Raw genomic sequence first — 17,268 nt, forward strand, 5'->3', positions numbered from 1 at the left:
GATGTGTTTCTGAGCTATGGAGAGCTAGCCTCTTGCTGTCTGTTGTCTTACATGAAATATTTGCACAACATTAATGTTTACCTGACATGCAAATACGTATTACTGATCTAAAGCAAAATAGTAACAACATCATACTGTAAAAAAACAAACCACAAAACAGATAATATGTATTTTTCTTGAAATGTTTAATACAGATATTTGCAACGTAGTTCAACCACAAGTGTTTAGTTTTGTTTTCTCTTAGAAACTTCTATGGAAGTCAAACACCACAGACAAATAGGACTGAGATCAAAACAGGCAATTTGATTCCTAAATAATTTCTGACTGTATTCTGGATCAGACAAAAGGGGTATTGCTGTACACACAGAACCAAAAACATAGATTCAAAGTGAAATTCAAGTGCTTTCTCTAAAAGTCAGTTAATTAACCTATAAAACTTGTTGAAAACATCAAAAAATAGCTAAAAAATCCAAAAGTTTACATGTTGAAGTTCAGCAGACTCAGTAAAATAATGATCTCGCATATAAAAGGAGATGTCCTATACATTAAGATTTTAGTATTATTAAGGAAAATATATTTTCATTACAATAGTTTCCTTGACTGTAAGAAGAAAAAAATGTAATTGTCAAATTTTACATTATAAAATACTATTTATATTCACCTTGAATTTCAGGAAGGTACCTGAAAATATTACTTCAAAATTCTATCTTCTGATTGAAACAATGTCTGCAATCCTCTGCGAACATTACACAGTTCCTCTTCTTGCTGCGGAAAAAACATTACATTTATCACCTGTTTTAAATTTTTTTTTTTTTAATTGTAATTCGGGGGCACAGTATATGGTGCTTTTAACATATCAAGTATGATACTTCTAACATTCAACATATTAAGACTGAGAACTAAAGCAGTATACCCATATCTACCTGCTCCTTTTAGCACCCAGATAAGGTTTAATGTATAAAATGTGATACTTGGGTTGTGACTATTTGATAGGGGACTTGAGACTGAACGTAAATTACTAACAGTTGTAAACAGCCATACTCAAAAAATAAATGAAAATGAAGACAAGATAATTTCATTTACCATTTCTTTAAGAAGTTTCTCTTGGAGACCTTTTATGTCTTCTTTCATCAGATGCATCTATAAGGAGACACTGAATGCATCTTCTCTGCTGACAACTGAGCATTTTCAAGATGACAATTACATCCCTAAATGGTTTATAACCAGAGATACAGATGCACGTGCATCCACCTGCCTAAGGATTCTTTTTTGTATTTTTTTTGGCTGATTAACACGGGTAAGCAAAGCCACAGGATACAGAATAAATCTTGCAGTAGTTTTCCAGGTAACTGACACATCTTCTAATGGGCGAAATCTAGTGCTAAAACACTGAATATTTTTATATTGAAGGGTATTTTATGACAATGAAAAATATTTATGTGTCACTAATACACTGGTGAGGATAAAGACTATCTTTGGAAAAGAAGTCAATACTGCTCTCTGTTGGTAAAACTGAAGAATTAAAAATTATTAAAAACAAGAAAGAAAAAAGTTCATCGTACCTCTGAAGTAAAAATGTCTTCTTCATAGTCAACAGCATGGTAGATGTTCTTTTCAAATGAAGATTTAAGAATCTGAATTCTAAAGAAATAAAAGGCAGTTCAAAGAGCTTTGCTACATACGAATGTTCCACACACATCATTAATACATCCCATTACTTGTAGTCTATTCGTGCTTAAAAGCATGGATAAATATTACCATCATTGTTACCAATGGAATATTACAGAAGTTTGTGGAGAAATTTAGCTGGAGAATAATTACATTTTCCAGTAACAAAATATTTTATTCTCTTTTTCTCATTTACTGTCTCTATTTTAAGGGAGAGTGAAATTGCATAGAGAATAGTTGGCTTAACTTATACCTCAAATGAACAGAACAAACCTCCACCCCGGATTTATGAAGCCTACTAACCTCTGCTGCTCATTTTTCATATATGTACTAAAAGTATGCATATGTTTTTTCCAAAAGGTCTGTAAAGAAAAATATTAATAGATGATAATCAGTAGGAACTAATAATATTTTCTGAACTAAAACTGACTGGTATCCAATATGAATAAAATAACCTACAACCAGCTCGGCACAAAATGGGTGGGAGTTACACAGTCAACACAGAAGCTTGAAAAAAAAAAATAAAAAAAATGCAGCTTAGCTGGCAGGATGAGGCACTTCAGGAATTCTATTTCCATGGAACCAGTTTCACCAAAAATCTGTTCTGCATAACAGTTTCAAAACTGTGAGAAAGAATATGCATAGCATTTTAATCAGACTTTCCATATAATTTAAACCATGCCTTCAGAGTAAAAGAAAAAAGTTAATATAGTCCTGTGTTTATACGAATATTTGTATATTGATTTTTACTTTACAGCAAGTCAATAACCCATAATGTCAACTGGCTCACAGAACACACAGCAAGTCAGGTTGAAATGCCTAAATGCTGTTCCTGAAATGCAGGCCAGCTGAAAAAAGGCTCGTGAAGTAGGGTAAACAGCCTATTAAAAGTAGGAGCGGTAGTTTATTCTAGAAATAAAAACACAGCGATGATGTAGAAAGTCTAAGAGCACAGCATTAGCCAATTCTAACACCTTAAATTCATTATTTGCCCACTTCAAGCAAAATGATAAAGGCATTTTAAATCAGAATTCACAATCTGAAGTCAAAAGGTGAGATGAATAATCAATGGATTCCATAAGAATTCACTTTTATCCATGATCAATCAATTAAAATACAAACCATGAATTCTTTTTCCATGTTTTTCAGGGACTGAGAATCTTTTTCAAAATTCTCAAGTTCCTCAAGGAGAGCAAAATGAAATTTGTCCAGCTGCCTGACCCTACCAAAACAAAACAAGTTACATTTAGAAGGTATTCACTGTCTTTTAAGGGTGTTTTTAAACTGAATCTTCCCTTACAAACCTGCATTCATGAAGCTGGTAAGTCATTGTTGTCAAATGCTCATTAGCAGCTCTTAATGATTGCTTAGTAAAATGATCCATTTTCCGTGAGCGGCTCTATGAGGGTGTTTTAACATTAAATTCAGATTATATTCAGTTTAGGAAAATACATATTATTTTCAGTTTAAGAAAAAACCCTGCGGTAGGTTTAGTACTGTAATTGCTTAGTATCATACTAGGCCAATACACTTTTAAAAAAATTATTTCCTTACTCTTTAAGGAAAATCTGTTAGTAAACTGTAAATATAAATGGTTTTATGTTTTCTATAAAATTCTACCTAGCTGAAGTACATTATTTGAAAAATATATTTCCTCAAAATACAGAAAGTACACATGGATTGAATGACACATGCTTACAGCTGCCTTAGGTGAACAAACGCATTATTCAGGCTCATGTTTTCCTTTTGTAAATAAATCTAACTCATCGGTTTGATAATTTGAAAAAAATCAAAATGCAGTACGCTCGTGACGTTAGATACATAAGCTTGTTTTGAAAGAAGAGACAGGACAGAGAAATAAAATCATTGGAGAGTTAGGTACATAAAAGAATTGAGAAAGGCCTAAAGAGGAAACTTGAATTCTGTCATTTCTGAAGTTCTATGCACGTAGCTATTGTCATGTCCTTCTACGCAAATTCTGTGGTGTAAGACCAGCTATCATTCATACGCACATGTACCCACACAGACAACGCTGTATATGAAATGTCTTGCCTCAATTTTCTTTGTAAATTCTTTTTGGAGCTTCTGACATATGCTGACCGTTGAACAATCAGGTTCCCAGACTTCCCCATCCAAAACAGATAGATTATTCACAGATAGACTAGAAATGCTTTCAGACACTGAAAAGAAGTAAAACCAGAATGTCATAACTCAGTAGGAAAATGTATCCTAGCTGAAGTTACAACAGGGCCTAGAACAGCTTTTGTTATATACAGAATAATTTTGCCAATTAGACGTCTGAGTCCAGTTTCTATTTTCATCAATTTTCTGAATTTTAAATGGATACCGTCTCTAAATATTTAGCATTTCTATTTACTACTTTTTTAAACATGGAAAATGCTTTTTTATGGATATTATACTTTCTTCTTAAAGCTTTGTTACTTTTTAAGGTTTTGCACAACTTTCACTCCATAACCAACCTCTGTTAGTAACAGCATCATCTGTTTTAAACAGTTTTCTTGGCTGTAACCTTGGTTTTCTCCTTCCTTTTTCTTCCTCTTTGCTTGTTTCTACTTCATCAGAATTGCTTTCTGCATCACTGTGGTACCTTCGTTTGAGAAATGACTGTACAGTTGGTCCTTTAATAAACATGACAACAATGCTGAATTTTAGGATTATTTAGAACAATTACATAGGAGGATAAAAAAAAAGTTTACTGACTCTTTGGATCCAAACTCTTCGAGTACGTGTCTTGGCTTTAAAGCTCGAGAACCCTGTAACCAATCTCTAAGCATTACATTGTTGAGGGCACGTTCAGTCCATATGAGAACTTGATGTAAGCAAACAGGGTTTCAATGGAAACTCTGACCCATGCGAGACTCACTCATTAAGGAGACTCACCCTAAGCCCTCTTTTCCCGATAATACCATTATCCCCACTTATTTTCCAGTACCAGTGGGAATGCTTCTAACTCTTTGAAGTGCAACTAACTCTTTACTGCATTTTGGAGCCCAATTTTCAGGTTTTCTCTGCTGTTTCAATTACCAAAAAAAAAAAAAAAGAGTAAAAACAAAATAATACTGAAAATATATAAAAGAAGGCAAGATTTAAAAACTTGAGCCATATTTTTATGCCACATAAACATTTTTTTAACTTTTATGGAGACACATAGAAAATCTTTGCTTTAAACTAAATGTACCTGACTCATGGATCAGGCCATAATGTTTTTCACTCCAAGACTGTACTTTACTTCCACTGGAAACAAACAATGGAGATGGTGGTACACAATCCTAAAAGAAAAGCCACTGATCTATTAGCTTCCAACTTAAAGAACTTTCAGAAATCTTCATCAGAAATTCACATCTCTGTTGCTTTTCATTAAACTAGGGACACGAACACAACCACAGTAAGGGGAAGAAAATAAATCACTGCACGAATTACTACTAGGACTCACTAGATTAAAGAATAAACAAATTCTTCACCATATCAATAATTAATGATATCAGTAAGTCAAATGATCAACAAGGTCTAACTGTTCTTGCAATAAGACAGAAACAAAATTATTTCTTAAATGAGTCACTGGTGCTTTTTTCCACCAGAGGAAAGTACTTTCTCCACCAGAGAAAGTGGTTTGAAGGTACACAGCACTTTTTATTTATATGCCTATGCCACAGTAGTTATTATATTGAGTTGTACATTAATACTAAAACTATGAGAGCACTTTTTCACCTGAAGAATTTTTCCATGCAGATGTCCAGATTTTTTAATTTGTGAAAAATAATTTTTTAATGAAAATCAAGAAGAAAATATTTAATCCCTGTTATTTTTTAAAATTCTAATTATAACTGATCTTTTTGGGATATAATTCTTTCTTTGTATCCATATGATAATTCCCTAATTTATCTCAAATATTTAAAAATTAGCTAGTAGGATTCTCCAAGCAGGTCACAAGTAAATATTTATATATAATGTTTAGCATTAACAAAAGATGCATTTCCCATAAACCTCACCATCTGTAAATTAGATAAAGTAACAAAAAGCTGCATCTGTTTTCTGAAGAACAAAAGATTTAGTAACATACCTCTTCTCTACTTTTGGTGATACTGCTTCTGGTATCTTGCAGTTTTCCTTTAACAGGAAGCGTGTCTGAAAAGCCATGTCTGAACCCTGAATCTTCATTATTATGATGTGTTTCAGAGACAGAACCATTTGCCTGTTTTCCACTGACAGTTTGGTATGTCGTTAAGCTGAGCTACACATGAACCAAAAAGGTCATTATTGAAAGGAGATGTACAAGAGCATAAAACAATCAGCAGCTGAATGGAACAATTTCAGTTAAAATAATGTAGAGTAACTTTAATATTCTTACCAAAGATGCTTCAGTTAAAACTGGTGAGAAACTTTTACTTCCGAATGTTAACTTTTTAACAATCCTCTCCGGGGACTGATTTAGACATGTACTTTGAATAGTCTTTTTTTGTGGACAGAAATTCCTGGGAGAGATTCCTTTCTCAAAGTTTAACGTTTCACTCTTTTCTGGTGTTGACTTCTGAAGACCAGGTGATCTGTCACTGTACGTATGCTCCTGAGTAACATCTCCTTCTGACATTCTTTCAGCACCTAGAAAACAGTTACTTAAGTGTCAGTATGAGGAATGAAAGGAAAAAGAGGTAAGTTAAAGCCTCATATTGCTAACACTTCCAACTTTAGGTATTTTTAAGTCTCAGAAGTGTGGAATTCTACTTTAAGTGGTATACGACTTGCCACACTTGCACTATTTGCACTCTGTGCTATTTCTGTGGTTAACCAGATTCATTCTAACACTTATATACCACATTTACTGATGTCAGGTAACTGTACCAACCCAGAAAAGTGTTAGTGACATATTAATACACTGCCTCAAATGGTGTGGTACACACTGATTTAGGGAATAGCTGTTGTTTTAAAAGCAAGAAATATATGTAAAATTGTACTACTGTGATAATCCCCATTTAACCTCCAACCTTTGATACAGTATTGCTATAAATGAAAAGTCAAAATACCTACATCTCATTGTCTCAAGAGACGCAGGACTCTCAGGTGAAGGCATTTCAATTTCCTTTTGTTCTGCAGAATCCTTTGATTTAATAGCTGCTTTATGTACATAGTTAGCTACTCCTTTTGACTCCACAGGCACAATATTCAGGACTTCCTTTTGCTGATTATCATCCTTGTTTTCCCCATTCTTATGTTTCTATTAAAATACAAAGTTCAGATAAAAAATATTTGTACACATATGGAAATGTACATATATGCAGGCAAAGAGCCTATTACCCATGTGTGCAGTTGAACAAGCTGAAGGTCCAAAAAGGAACATCATTCAAAGTACTTGAATTCATAAGGATATCAGGTGTTCTGACATCAATAAGCACTGGATTTGGGGAATTCAGCACCCGAATTTCTATCCTTAACTATCACAGGCAATTACCAATGCTTCAGGATTTAATCAACAAAGTTTACAGACCTATCCATATACACTGAAATGTTATGCTAGAAGAATGAAAATGGTTTAGCACCCAATGTCATCGCTTAATTTATTAAAAGTCCCTATATGGACATCCAGCAAATGTACTGACATGCTCTCAATTAAGCCAGCATTTCCTACTGCACACACAACAGGCACAGCATCATCAAAACCACATTAGCTAAAAGATCAATATTTGGCTCACTAAAACCTCCCATTTAGTAGACAATTTCAAAATACTGTTGTTTTTCAAATAAAGGATACAATAGTTCTTTGCAGCAGAATAAATTTCATAAATAGAAACTAAGATGCTATTATGACTGAGAATATTCTTTAGGACTGACTTTCTTAGCAGCTCATGAAATATAATTTTGAAAAGGAACTACTAGAAATAATAAAAATTAATTTCAACTTGTTCATGTGGGGCATTTAAAATTCAGCAGTACTAAGTACGAAGTAGACCAGTTTATTTTTTAAAATATGGCAGAAGTGGATTTTTAAGAATAAAGTGCAACTGTATACCTGTATTTTTGATTTCTCCTCCTTAGAGGTGCAAGCTGAGAATCTACTTTCACTCTCTGACTCTGAACTAGAAGGCTCTTTGTAATTTTTTGCTAATGCTGCTTTTCGAGGTCGCTTTTGTCTGGTCGCTTGTTCTATCATTTCATCTGCTCTTGAATTCTGGTTTTGACATTTGTTTATCTTTATAAGAATAAAAAGATCTTCAGTTTATAACAGAAAGGTTAACAATTAAATATTTAAGAATAAATGGCGGGTAACTTGGTTTAACTACTTGAAATCTATTATTTCAAAACAACTAAAAAAGTTCAACTTTACCAAGGCTCAGAGAGTCCAACAGTCAGCCTACTATGCATTTTGGGAAGGTCATTTTCCCTGTAGATATGGCACAGTGCAACAGTTTAAAAAAAAAAGTGAAGAGGCAAAATAAATGCCATTTTTTAACTGCAGCAAAGCTGAAGTGGGTTTCCAAAGCTTGCTCTCTGAAATGTGCACATTTAAACTAGACTGTAGATGGTCTGAAGTAGAACATAACCAAAAGCCTGCACAGTGAGCAGAAAACAGTATCAGCGATCGTCATTGAACTGACTACCTTAACCACTAGACTAGAATCAGTCTTACTTTCCACCTGTCCCCCTTCAAATCGTAACGGCTGCCACTCTCCCTACACAGCAGACCACGTTCAGAAATAGAGCAAAGCATGTTCTCACTGAAAGTACCCCAGGGACCTGACATTAGAGGGGACAAGAAATGTAAGCGCAATGCCTCCGGAACAAAGAGAGGTTAGAATTCTTGCCCCCTCTTTCCTAGGATTTCCTAGCCTCTTCATCTCCAGGGTCAACTCTATCAGTGACTTCCTGAGCTTCAGATGCTCTCCATCTAAGCCTATGCAGTAGTGGAACCCTACCTCCTCAGAGTAGGCACTTTGAACTTGCTTGGGTAGCTCTGGGAAATGTTGCTACTAAAAAAGGACAAATTTTAGTCAATGCAATACTGGGCAACTGAATCCTCCTCAGTTTCAAGCTCTGTTCAGAAGTGAAGTCCTTTTCAGTTTTGATTTACATGGGCTAGACATCACCATCAGTACCCACATGTGGTGATCACACTTTCATATGCATCATTTCCACCGAGTGCATGTACGCAGCTTTAAACCACTAACATGAAATAGATCTGAATAGTTACTGTATAGTCTGAGGGGCCAAGCAGTAGTCTGGAGGGGAACAGGAAGCTGCGGGGGGTGTGGTTTTTTTTTTGTTTTGCTGTCTTGTTTTTTAAACTGTGGCTTACAAGCATCTGCAAGCACCTCCCATTAACATGTTCATAATTGCTTCTAATTTATTATACTCCCAACCTTATTATGGTGAAAATATTTTGCAATTATTAATCTTAATATCTCTAACACTTTTCACAGTTTCACTGTGTTACATAAATTCATGTAAAGAAATTATAATCTCAAAGGTATTAAAATTCAGTTAGGCACATTAGCCACATAAAAGCCCTTGCTGAAAAGCTAATGACATATTCCATGGAGCAGATGGCTATTAAGCACTAGACATAATAATTTTAAGTGAAAAAAACTTACAAATGCATCAATGTATAATAATCATCCTAACTGATAAACCCGGTAGTATTTTGAGAACTCATCATTCAAATGATCTGACAGCAAGTATTGTGGCTGAAACACTCCATAAAAAGAATATGGTACCTGAAAAGAACTGTGTTTAGCAACTGATGCTGAAATAAGCATGGAGAAATGGTGCATATTTATGAAAAATTATTTGAAAACAGTGAATTGGGGCATTTTGAGTATATATTACAAACTTAGTTGCAAACTTCCATTTACCTTTTTCTTATCAGCATTTTTGCCTTTAGGTTTATCCACGTGGCAAGCAGGTTCAGAGAATGTATCTGCTACATAAAGTTAGAAAAGTCAGCAAAACATTCAAATGTTTAACATTTAGAGTTTTAGCTGTAAAATCATGTAATTACTTTTATGTCCACAAACTTACCGTTTCAGTAAATTGCTTTCAGCACAGTATTTTAAAAAAACAAATTTTTTTTTTGTTTACAACCACCTCTGCCTATCCCATCCTCCAATTATTTTCCAGGTTAAATTACAGGCTTTTTGGAAATTAACCCTTAAGAATTATTACAACTAATGTGAAAATGCCTTATGCTTGGAAATAAGACAATAAAAACATACTGTATTGGCAACACAGCACATTACATGTTGTGCAGCAAATATCTATGGACAAACATTGCAGCATTCTTAAGAATTATGAAAAAAGTTTCTTACTTTTGTCTGTGCTTATTGCTTTCCCTAAGTTTTTATTTCTACTGTAATCAATTAACTGGGCTTTAGATTTTTTATTCGATTCTTGTAGCCAACTAATGTCTGTCTTGCTGTCATCACCTCTGTATTCTGTGTCTGTGTCACTAAAGAGATGTTTCTTGTTTTGATTGTTTCTAGTCTACAAAAAACCAAAAAGGTTCTTAAGTTATTGATTTACTTTTAATATACCTTTCACTTACAAAACTGTTATTTAAAGGCAGGAAGACAAGGTATACTGATCCACAAAAATCCGAGCCTTACTTTTTTTCTTCCTTTCACTTCAGTCCTAGTTTTACTGTTGTCTCCATTCCTTAATTAGGAAAAAAACCTTTAAATGATATATTTAAGAAGACTTAATCTTTCTACTATTCATGTGATATATGCATTAAGTATTAAAACAAATGTACCTACTTTTGTTTTTACATCCATTTAGGAAATATCTGTTCACCTTAAACCCTAAAGGATGTGCTTATTTGCTAGTGGAAGGTGTCCCTGCCCATGGCAGGGGGGTTGGAACTAGATGATCTTTAAGGTCCCTTCCAACCCAAACCAATCTGTGGTTCTGTGATAATGATCAGCAAGAACACACAGTAGCAACATGTCCTTTTGCAGGCTGATCATTATCAAAAAACTACCCCCTCTATTCATGAGTTCATATACCCACTGTATTCCGTGAAGAGAACTACAGCTGTTTTCTTCATCAAACACATCTTTCCTTTTTATCAGCTTCTCAAAGGAATATCATAAAACAGCCTAGGAGACCACAGCAGTTATGTTCATTGTTTGAAGAAAATGTTCAACAGTCAAGATATTATCATCATGCATACGTTCCATGGATTTTCATAATGGAATGCTAGAGAATGCAGACAGTACTATTCTTGATGATAATAGCAAAGTGGGACACAATATAACATCCCTACCCTTTTTTGATTGGATCTGTATGAACATTCAGTTCAGTAGCATGCAAGTCTTCGATCTAAAAATGTAAATAAATAAGAAATAAATGAAGGTTTTCCTTTGTTATACAATTTAAACAAAATCAAACAGACCATCAGACAGTAATAGCTACGGGGTTTTTGCTCAGTTTTTATACTCAGAAATTAATCATTGCAAGCTAATTGCCATCTTAGAAATTATGAAGAACAGAGCTGATAACTAAAACCAACTGGAAACGACTGAAGCTTTCAGTATCTCAAATGAAAATGACAATTTCCACCCACTTGCTTCACTACGTTCAGCAAGTCAGCAGGCTCCTCTGAGCCCTAAGAAGAAAGACTTCTGCTGGCTTTTGCTTTTATCTTGGCTACCTTTTCTTTTTACTCAAACAACTAGGTGAAGATGTCCTCTCAGTGGAGGTTGGAAGGATGGCAATAACGCTTTCAGGATAATAAGATAATTTAAAAATAATCATACTCCTAACAAACTGTTTTATTCTTAATTCAGGAAAATGTCCTAATAGCTTTAAGCAGCCAGAACCTTAGGGCAGTGTATATCATTACACATTTGAAAACGAGGGAAATATTTACATGGCAAACTTTTTTCCCCCACTTAGTTCAGCGATAAAATTTGAATTTTTAGGTGTTGAATTATGTCTACTGAAAGTAGTATGACTAAGCTCCTTCATATTCTACTCGTAACATATCAGTTTCAGTTATATTCTTACTCCAAGCTTTATTGTAGGCTCATCAAACCCACTGATGTTAAAGTCGTAGACATCATCCCTGTCAAACAGACACAGAGGTCAATTTTGTGACTCAATTAATGAACATTTCAAAAAGTTAGGTAAGGGTAACTATGAATTTTGTTTGAAAATATTTTAAGTACTTACATGATATGACCAGAAGTTGTATTAGGCAAAGAAGTGGCTTTCAGCTTTCTATGCTGAACCTCTTCCTATAGAGTAATAAGAAATTATCTCATATGTCAGATCTGGACTGTGCATTCAAACATGCTGTCATCTCAAAAAGCAAGTTCTTCATCATGAACATCTGAAAAAACCTAGCAGTGCTCAGATTTCCACTTGATTTGCAACAGTACAATACAGCAAAAGGGGACAGGAGCTAGTAGAAACTAAAGCTTTTAGAATTTATCCTTTAAGAATATCAACAAAAACTCAGAAGTTTTTCCCTCCAGATGTTAAAACTAAATTTCTGTGTCCTGGCTACATCTCATTTAAGGATTCTATAATCTCACTCACTATAATATTCTTATTCTAAAAACGTTGCATTGCCATGTTCAAAAGGAACCGATTCAATTATATACTATGTAAACGGAAATCAGATTCTATTCCACTGGCTGACAGTTACCTGTAAAAATATTCCATGTAAGTTATAAAAAGTATTGTAGGTATATACAGTAAATGCATAATTAACATTAACATCTACAGATTATTTAACATGCATCAACATTTGTGAACTTCTGCTTTACATCTTCCAGCTACCAGGATATATGTAACATATATCTGATATGCAAAAAATTCTAACTAAAGCAGTAATATGTTACCTTAGAGACACAGGATTTATTTAAATGTGGCCTAAAAAATAAGGATACATTTTGTTAAATGCTAATTAGAATATATGCATTAGAATACTGCTTATAGAAATAAAAGCCTTATCAAACACAACAAATTTATTCAGGCATTTAAATACAAACCCAAGTGGATTAAAAGAGATCAGCCCCTTTTATTTCAGACCACACAGCTACCCTGGAGGTTCTGCGTGTCTTCCACGTTCATATCCAAAAGGTTTAAGAGGTGATGCAGTCAACTATTCCAGTCCTTCGTCAGTCAGTTACAGCCAACCACAGAGAGCATGTACCTATAGGTACAATGTACCTCCAAACATCAGGTCCAGCAAGGTAAGATTGAGTTTCTTATTTAAGAATTTGATAAATTTAAACTGACAGTCAACTCTTTCAGGAAGAGAGAGCTGGATAATCATAAAATTGATGACTAAATCCAAGTCTGACCCCCGAACTACGATGACAGGATGGAGACACCCAACATGCGCAGTGCCTATAAACTATCCCGGTTTATTTCTCTCTACGAAACATGCTGTGAGCGACTGAATGAGCAAAATACCATTGAATAGTTTCTAACAGCCTCTGCAGTTACTCCATCTACTGGAACTATTCTACTAGTAGCCTCCTACTCTTTGGTACAATAGGGTTTATCAGAAGTGAACAAACAATTCAGATGAAAGCAGGATGTGAAATAACTGTAGACAGAGTAGATCACAGACAAAGCCACATGCACAAAAAAGATAAGCACAAAATTAAGTAGTTCACATCATACCTGTTAAAACCCATGGAGTCTCTTCCTTTGCTTTTCTCATCAGTCTTTACTTTATATCTGTCACTGATTTTACTAATTAGTGATTTCGTTGCATCTGTCATTTCTTTAGACTTTGTTTTCTACAGAAATAGAGTTTAAGACTCAACTGTGAACTGATTCAACCTAAGGGCAGAGCTGCAAACAGAACTACAGTTTCCCAACAATGACCTAAACTTCATTAAAAGTCTTCTAGATGTACTAAACCACATTCCTTTGAAAAATCATTTTCTCTTGCATTGTCCAGTGAGCAATAAAACATCAGTTTAGCACACAGTTTCTTTCAAATGTGTGGGTTTGTGTATTATAAAATTCAAAAGTGAATTAAGAACTTCATGAGAAGCACAAACTGATTCTTATTAAGAATTATCTTTTTAAAGATTACTTTTATAAAAAGAAATTCAGAGTAAACTAATCTTAAACAGATCACACTGATGAAGTAATCAGTGAAGCTGACATTATTTAACTCACTTGGTATTAGTGGATAGGCAATTAAAAAAAAATTTGTGACTAAATGTAAGTAAAATACAAATTTTGAAATGCTGAAAATTTGACAATTCTCCCAGTTGCAAGTCAAGGAAATGAAGGTAAGAAACTCTCACCGTCTTTGATTGTTTTGGATTTGCATTCTCTTTTCCAAAGAGAACATCAGGTTGCTGTTTTGTAAAATCAGAATGCAAAGATGTTTCGCAAGCTATACCTGAAATAAATATTTTAAATGATGTTTCAGTAGTGGTTTGTTTTTCCCTTCTGTACTTAACAGTTTCTGTTCTAAAGTATTAACAATGACTGTCCACTAAGTATCTTGCGGTTTTCTTTCTTCATGTTATCAATTTAATTTTCTTGGTTCTCTTATCTTTTTTAATTTACCTAGAGAAATACTTCAAAAAATTGAATAAATGCTTTTTCATTCAGAGCTCTTTCACTAACAATAGAAACTAATATGGAGGGGGGAGGGGAAAGATGGGCAGTTGTGGGTTAAAAATTCATCTGAAACAGATGGCTAACAGTTAAAGTGTGAACATAACCTGGGTGGGATGTATGTGCCAATGACATATTTAGCTTCTGCTTGTCACCAGTTGTTATATTCTTCTCAGGAACAGAGCATGCTCTTCTTTTCCATGTTTTGGTTTTATCAAAAGAACTCTCCAGAAGACCAGATACACTAGCAAAGAAAATATCATCTTATTATCAGTGAATTGCAGAAAGTGAGTCTTAATTATTTAACAAACATGCATCACAAAATAGGAAAATAGTGATATCTTGCAGATATCAAGGCATTTGACGCTGGTACCTAAGCCTACTACCATTATTCAATTAACCAACACAGTGTAAAACGTCAAAGCTTCAGAAATAACACAGATTTTTAAGTCAGCCTCAAAAAGGCAACAGTACCCAATGGCAATCATTATACCTTGAACCCAGGTAACTCTACTGTGTCAAACCTATTTTTTATGACACAGTTCACTTATGTAAACCCATGTGTCATTTGTATTTTACCTTCTGATGTCATCTGAAAGAATCACTCTCCTTGTTACTACTAAAGCTTAAACTCCAGCTCTGATCTTGTTAGGGAGTACTGTTTTCATAAACAGATTCACCAATTGAAGCCTTTGATTAAGGTAACAGAACAGCATTGTTGATAAAGTAATCTCAACAAATACATCTAAGAGTGCTGGTTTGGTGCGGTGAATTTCAGAATAAAAAATAAAACAACATAATAAAAGTGACCTGACTTACACAGCCAACAGTTATTAGTTCAGCTCTCAGGGAAGACAATAGAACTATATTTTGGCAACAAAATTTCCATTCTGGCAATACTTGAAAATATTCCCTTCAAAGTGAGTGACAACAACAGTGACTTGGTGGTCTTTTCCAATACTTACAAAGGTTTGTTGTTTCTCCCTACTGGCTGAGAATCGGGAACAATTTCTAACGCTTCATCTAAATGAGACATTAATTTTGTATCAATTATTATTACAAAAGGAATGAACAAAAATAATTTTAGAAGTACAGGCTATCAACACTTGCAAAATTACTTGCCTAAAGTTTGCTTTTGTGTGGCCTCAATTTCTGCCTCTTGTATCGTTCCTAAAACTTCTTCAGCGTACATTCGCTACAGTGGGATAACACCCAAAAGAAAACATTAGTATAGGACTATCAACAGTATTACCTTGCAAACTTGTATTTTCCCTAATAAAACATGAGAATTTTTTTTTCATTTCATGGAAGTGCTGATTCCAGTACCTTTTCAGGTACTTTTGCCTCATTTCTGATATTTGAGTTCTTAATCGTCTGTTCTGTTACAAAAAATTCATTGTCCAGTGTACCTCTTCGGCCACTCTACAAAGCAAAATAAGCAACATTGACAATTACAATCCATAAAAGCATAAGTAGTAAAATACTCCTAGAAAGTTACACTTGAAATATTCTAAACTACACATTCTGTATGTTAAAGCATTTTCCTAAAGGAAGGCTTTAGCAAAAAATACTTCAGAATCCCATAGTCTGGGATTTGACCTGAATCTGACCCAGAAAGACAGAACGAGAAATAAAATAGAAATGTCACTTTGAAGTCATTGTTCAGCTGGAAGAGGAGCAAAAATAGATGTATTCAAACTGCAGCTCAGTGACACCTGTCTAGTTTTGTTTAGTGAACGTCTAATCAAAAATGCACTAAAAGCAAGGCTATGAATGCTAGAACCTCAAGACATCAACATTTCACAACCACAGCCGTATGTGTTGCATGTTTTTAAGACCATTTCACACTGCATAATTAATTAGGGGTTCTGTGCATACACCATTTTCATATTATACACAAAGGAAGAATTGTGGCTGTAGTAAAAGCAAGTTAGCTCTTGGGTCCGAGAAGTGAATGTAAATTTTAGCTAATATTCTAAGAGTTCAGTCTGACTTCAGACATAAACATGAAATCCAGAGGACAAGAAAATATTATGCAATAAAGTAAAACATACTATTTTCTAGAAGTGAGTTGCTGACTGAAATCCTCTAGGTCTTTAAAAGATAAGTTAGGAACAAATTAGAATAGAAATTAATGTTATTTTAAGTAAAAGACTTAGCTACAGATGACATGCATACTCCAGTAGGCTCTTGATAGAAATTCTTTCTCATCTCATGTACTGCATTATTGTTAGGCCTTTCAGAAGAGCTCATCATTTCCAAAGGTAATTTAAATCGTCCTTTACAAGGAGTGGCTAAAACCAAAAGAGAGACATGCTAGAATTCTACATTTTTTTCTCTTACCATTACTGTGCTATCTGTGACATCAATCTCAGGTGTTTTGCTCACGATCACATATATTCCACAAACTTAAAAAAAAATTTGACTAGTATTTGTATCAACACATTATGAACCTTTTATAATTGTATTGATTCAATTAAGTTACATGGAGGTTAATAAGCTCATAGACCGTGGATGTCTGGAGGCAAGCAATGCTTTTTACAGCCTGGTTCTGACAGAAAATAACTGATCACCTATGTAAAGATTTTACTGTAATATATTTTTGCTGGAACAGTCTGTATGGTTAAGTTCCATATAAAAAAAAATACCAAAGTTCTCTGTCTTGTTCCATCCTAATCTGAAAACACTTTATTCTCTAGCCCCTTAATTTATATGTCATAGATGGAAATACATAACTAAGGATACTGATACATTTGAGACAGTTAAAGCAAAAACATTAGATTTGTTACTCATGCTGTTCTGGCACTGGTTGCATATCCAGTCTCTACTGGTCTGTCTGACAAATCTCTCCCTGTAGAAATTATTAAATATCACAGTAAGTCTGTGATATTTCAATATTAAATATTACAGTAAGACTAGGAGTAGGAAAGTTGTCCTGGATAAACACAACAAAAGTGATGACTCCTATGTGTGATACCTGCTTCCTTCTCCTTTCCT

The 17,268-nt window shown here is 34.2% G+C and overlaps 1 protein-coding gene across 1 annotated transcript in view; it reads right to left on the reverse strand.

Moving 5' to 3' along the window:
• Nucleotides 1-690: 690 nt before the first annotated feature.
• Nucleotides 691-17,268, reverse strand: part of LOC104513699 (synaptonemal complex protein 2-like) — a 28,016-nt gene continuing 11,438 nt past the window's right edge. Inside the window, 27 exon segments of the mRNA XM_010157144.1 lie at nucleotides 691-765; nucleotides 1,084-1,140; nucleotides 1,563-1,641; nucleotides 1,972-2,030; nucleotides 2,791-2,890; nucleotides 2,973-3,067; nucleotides 3,721-3,848; nucleotides 4,149-4,307; nucleotides 4,868-4,958; nucleotides 5,750-5,915; nucleotides 6,024-6,288; nucleotides 6,715-6,901; nucleotides 7,694-7,873; nucleotides 9,534-9,598; nucleotides 9,987-10,161; nucleotides 11,686-11,743; nucleotides 11,851-11,915; nucleotides 12,525-12,555; nucleotides 13,315-13,433; nucleotides 13,953-14,089; nucleotides 14,092-14,136; nucleotides 14,139-14,281; nucleotides 14,378-14,515; nucleotides 15,237-15,294; nucleotides 15,394-15,466; nucleotides 15,598-15,693; nucleotides 16,450-16,565. Coding sequence (XP_010155446.1) covers nucleotides 691-765; nucleotides 1,084-1,140; nucleotides 1,563-1,641; nucleotides 1,972-2,030; nucleotides 2,791-2,890; nucleotides 2,973-3,067; nucleotides 3,721-3,848; nucleotides 4,149-4,307; nucleotides 4,868-4,958; nucleotides 5,750-5,915; nucleotides 6,024-6,288; nucleotides 6,715-6,901; nucleotides 7,694-7,873; nucleotides 9,534-9,598; nucleotides 9,987-10,161; nucleotides 11,686-11,743; nucleotides 11,851-11,915; nucleotides 12,525-12,555; nucleotides 13,315-13,433; nucleotides 13,953-14,089; nucleotides 14,092-14,136; nucleotides 14,139-14,281; nucleotides 14,378-14,515; nucleotides 15,237-15,294; nucleotides 15,394-15,466; nucleotides 15,598-15,693; nucleotides 16,450-16,565 — 2,960 coding nt within the window.

The sequence above is a fragment of the Eurypyga helias genome, unplaced genomic scaffold (genome assembly GCF_000690775.1).
Source record: "Eurypyga helias isolate BGI_N326 unplaced genomic scaffold, ASM69077v1 scaffold17898, whole genome shotgun sequence".
In the NCBI taxonomy this organism is placed as follows: Eukaryota; Metazoa; Chordata; class Aves; order Eurypygiformes; family Eurypygidae; genus Eurypyga; species Eurypyga helias.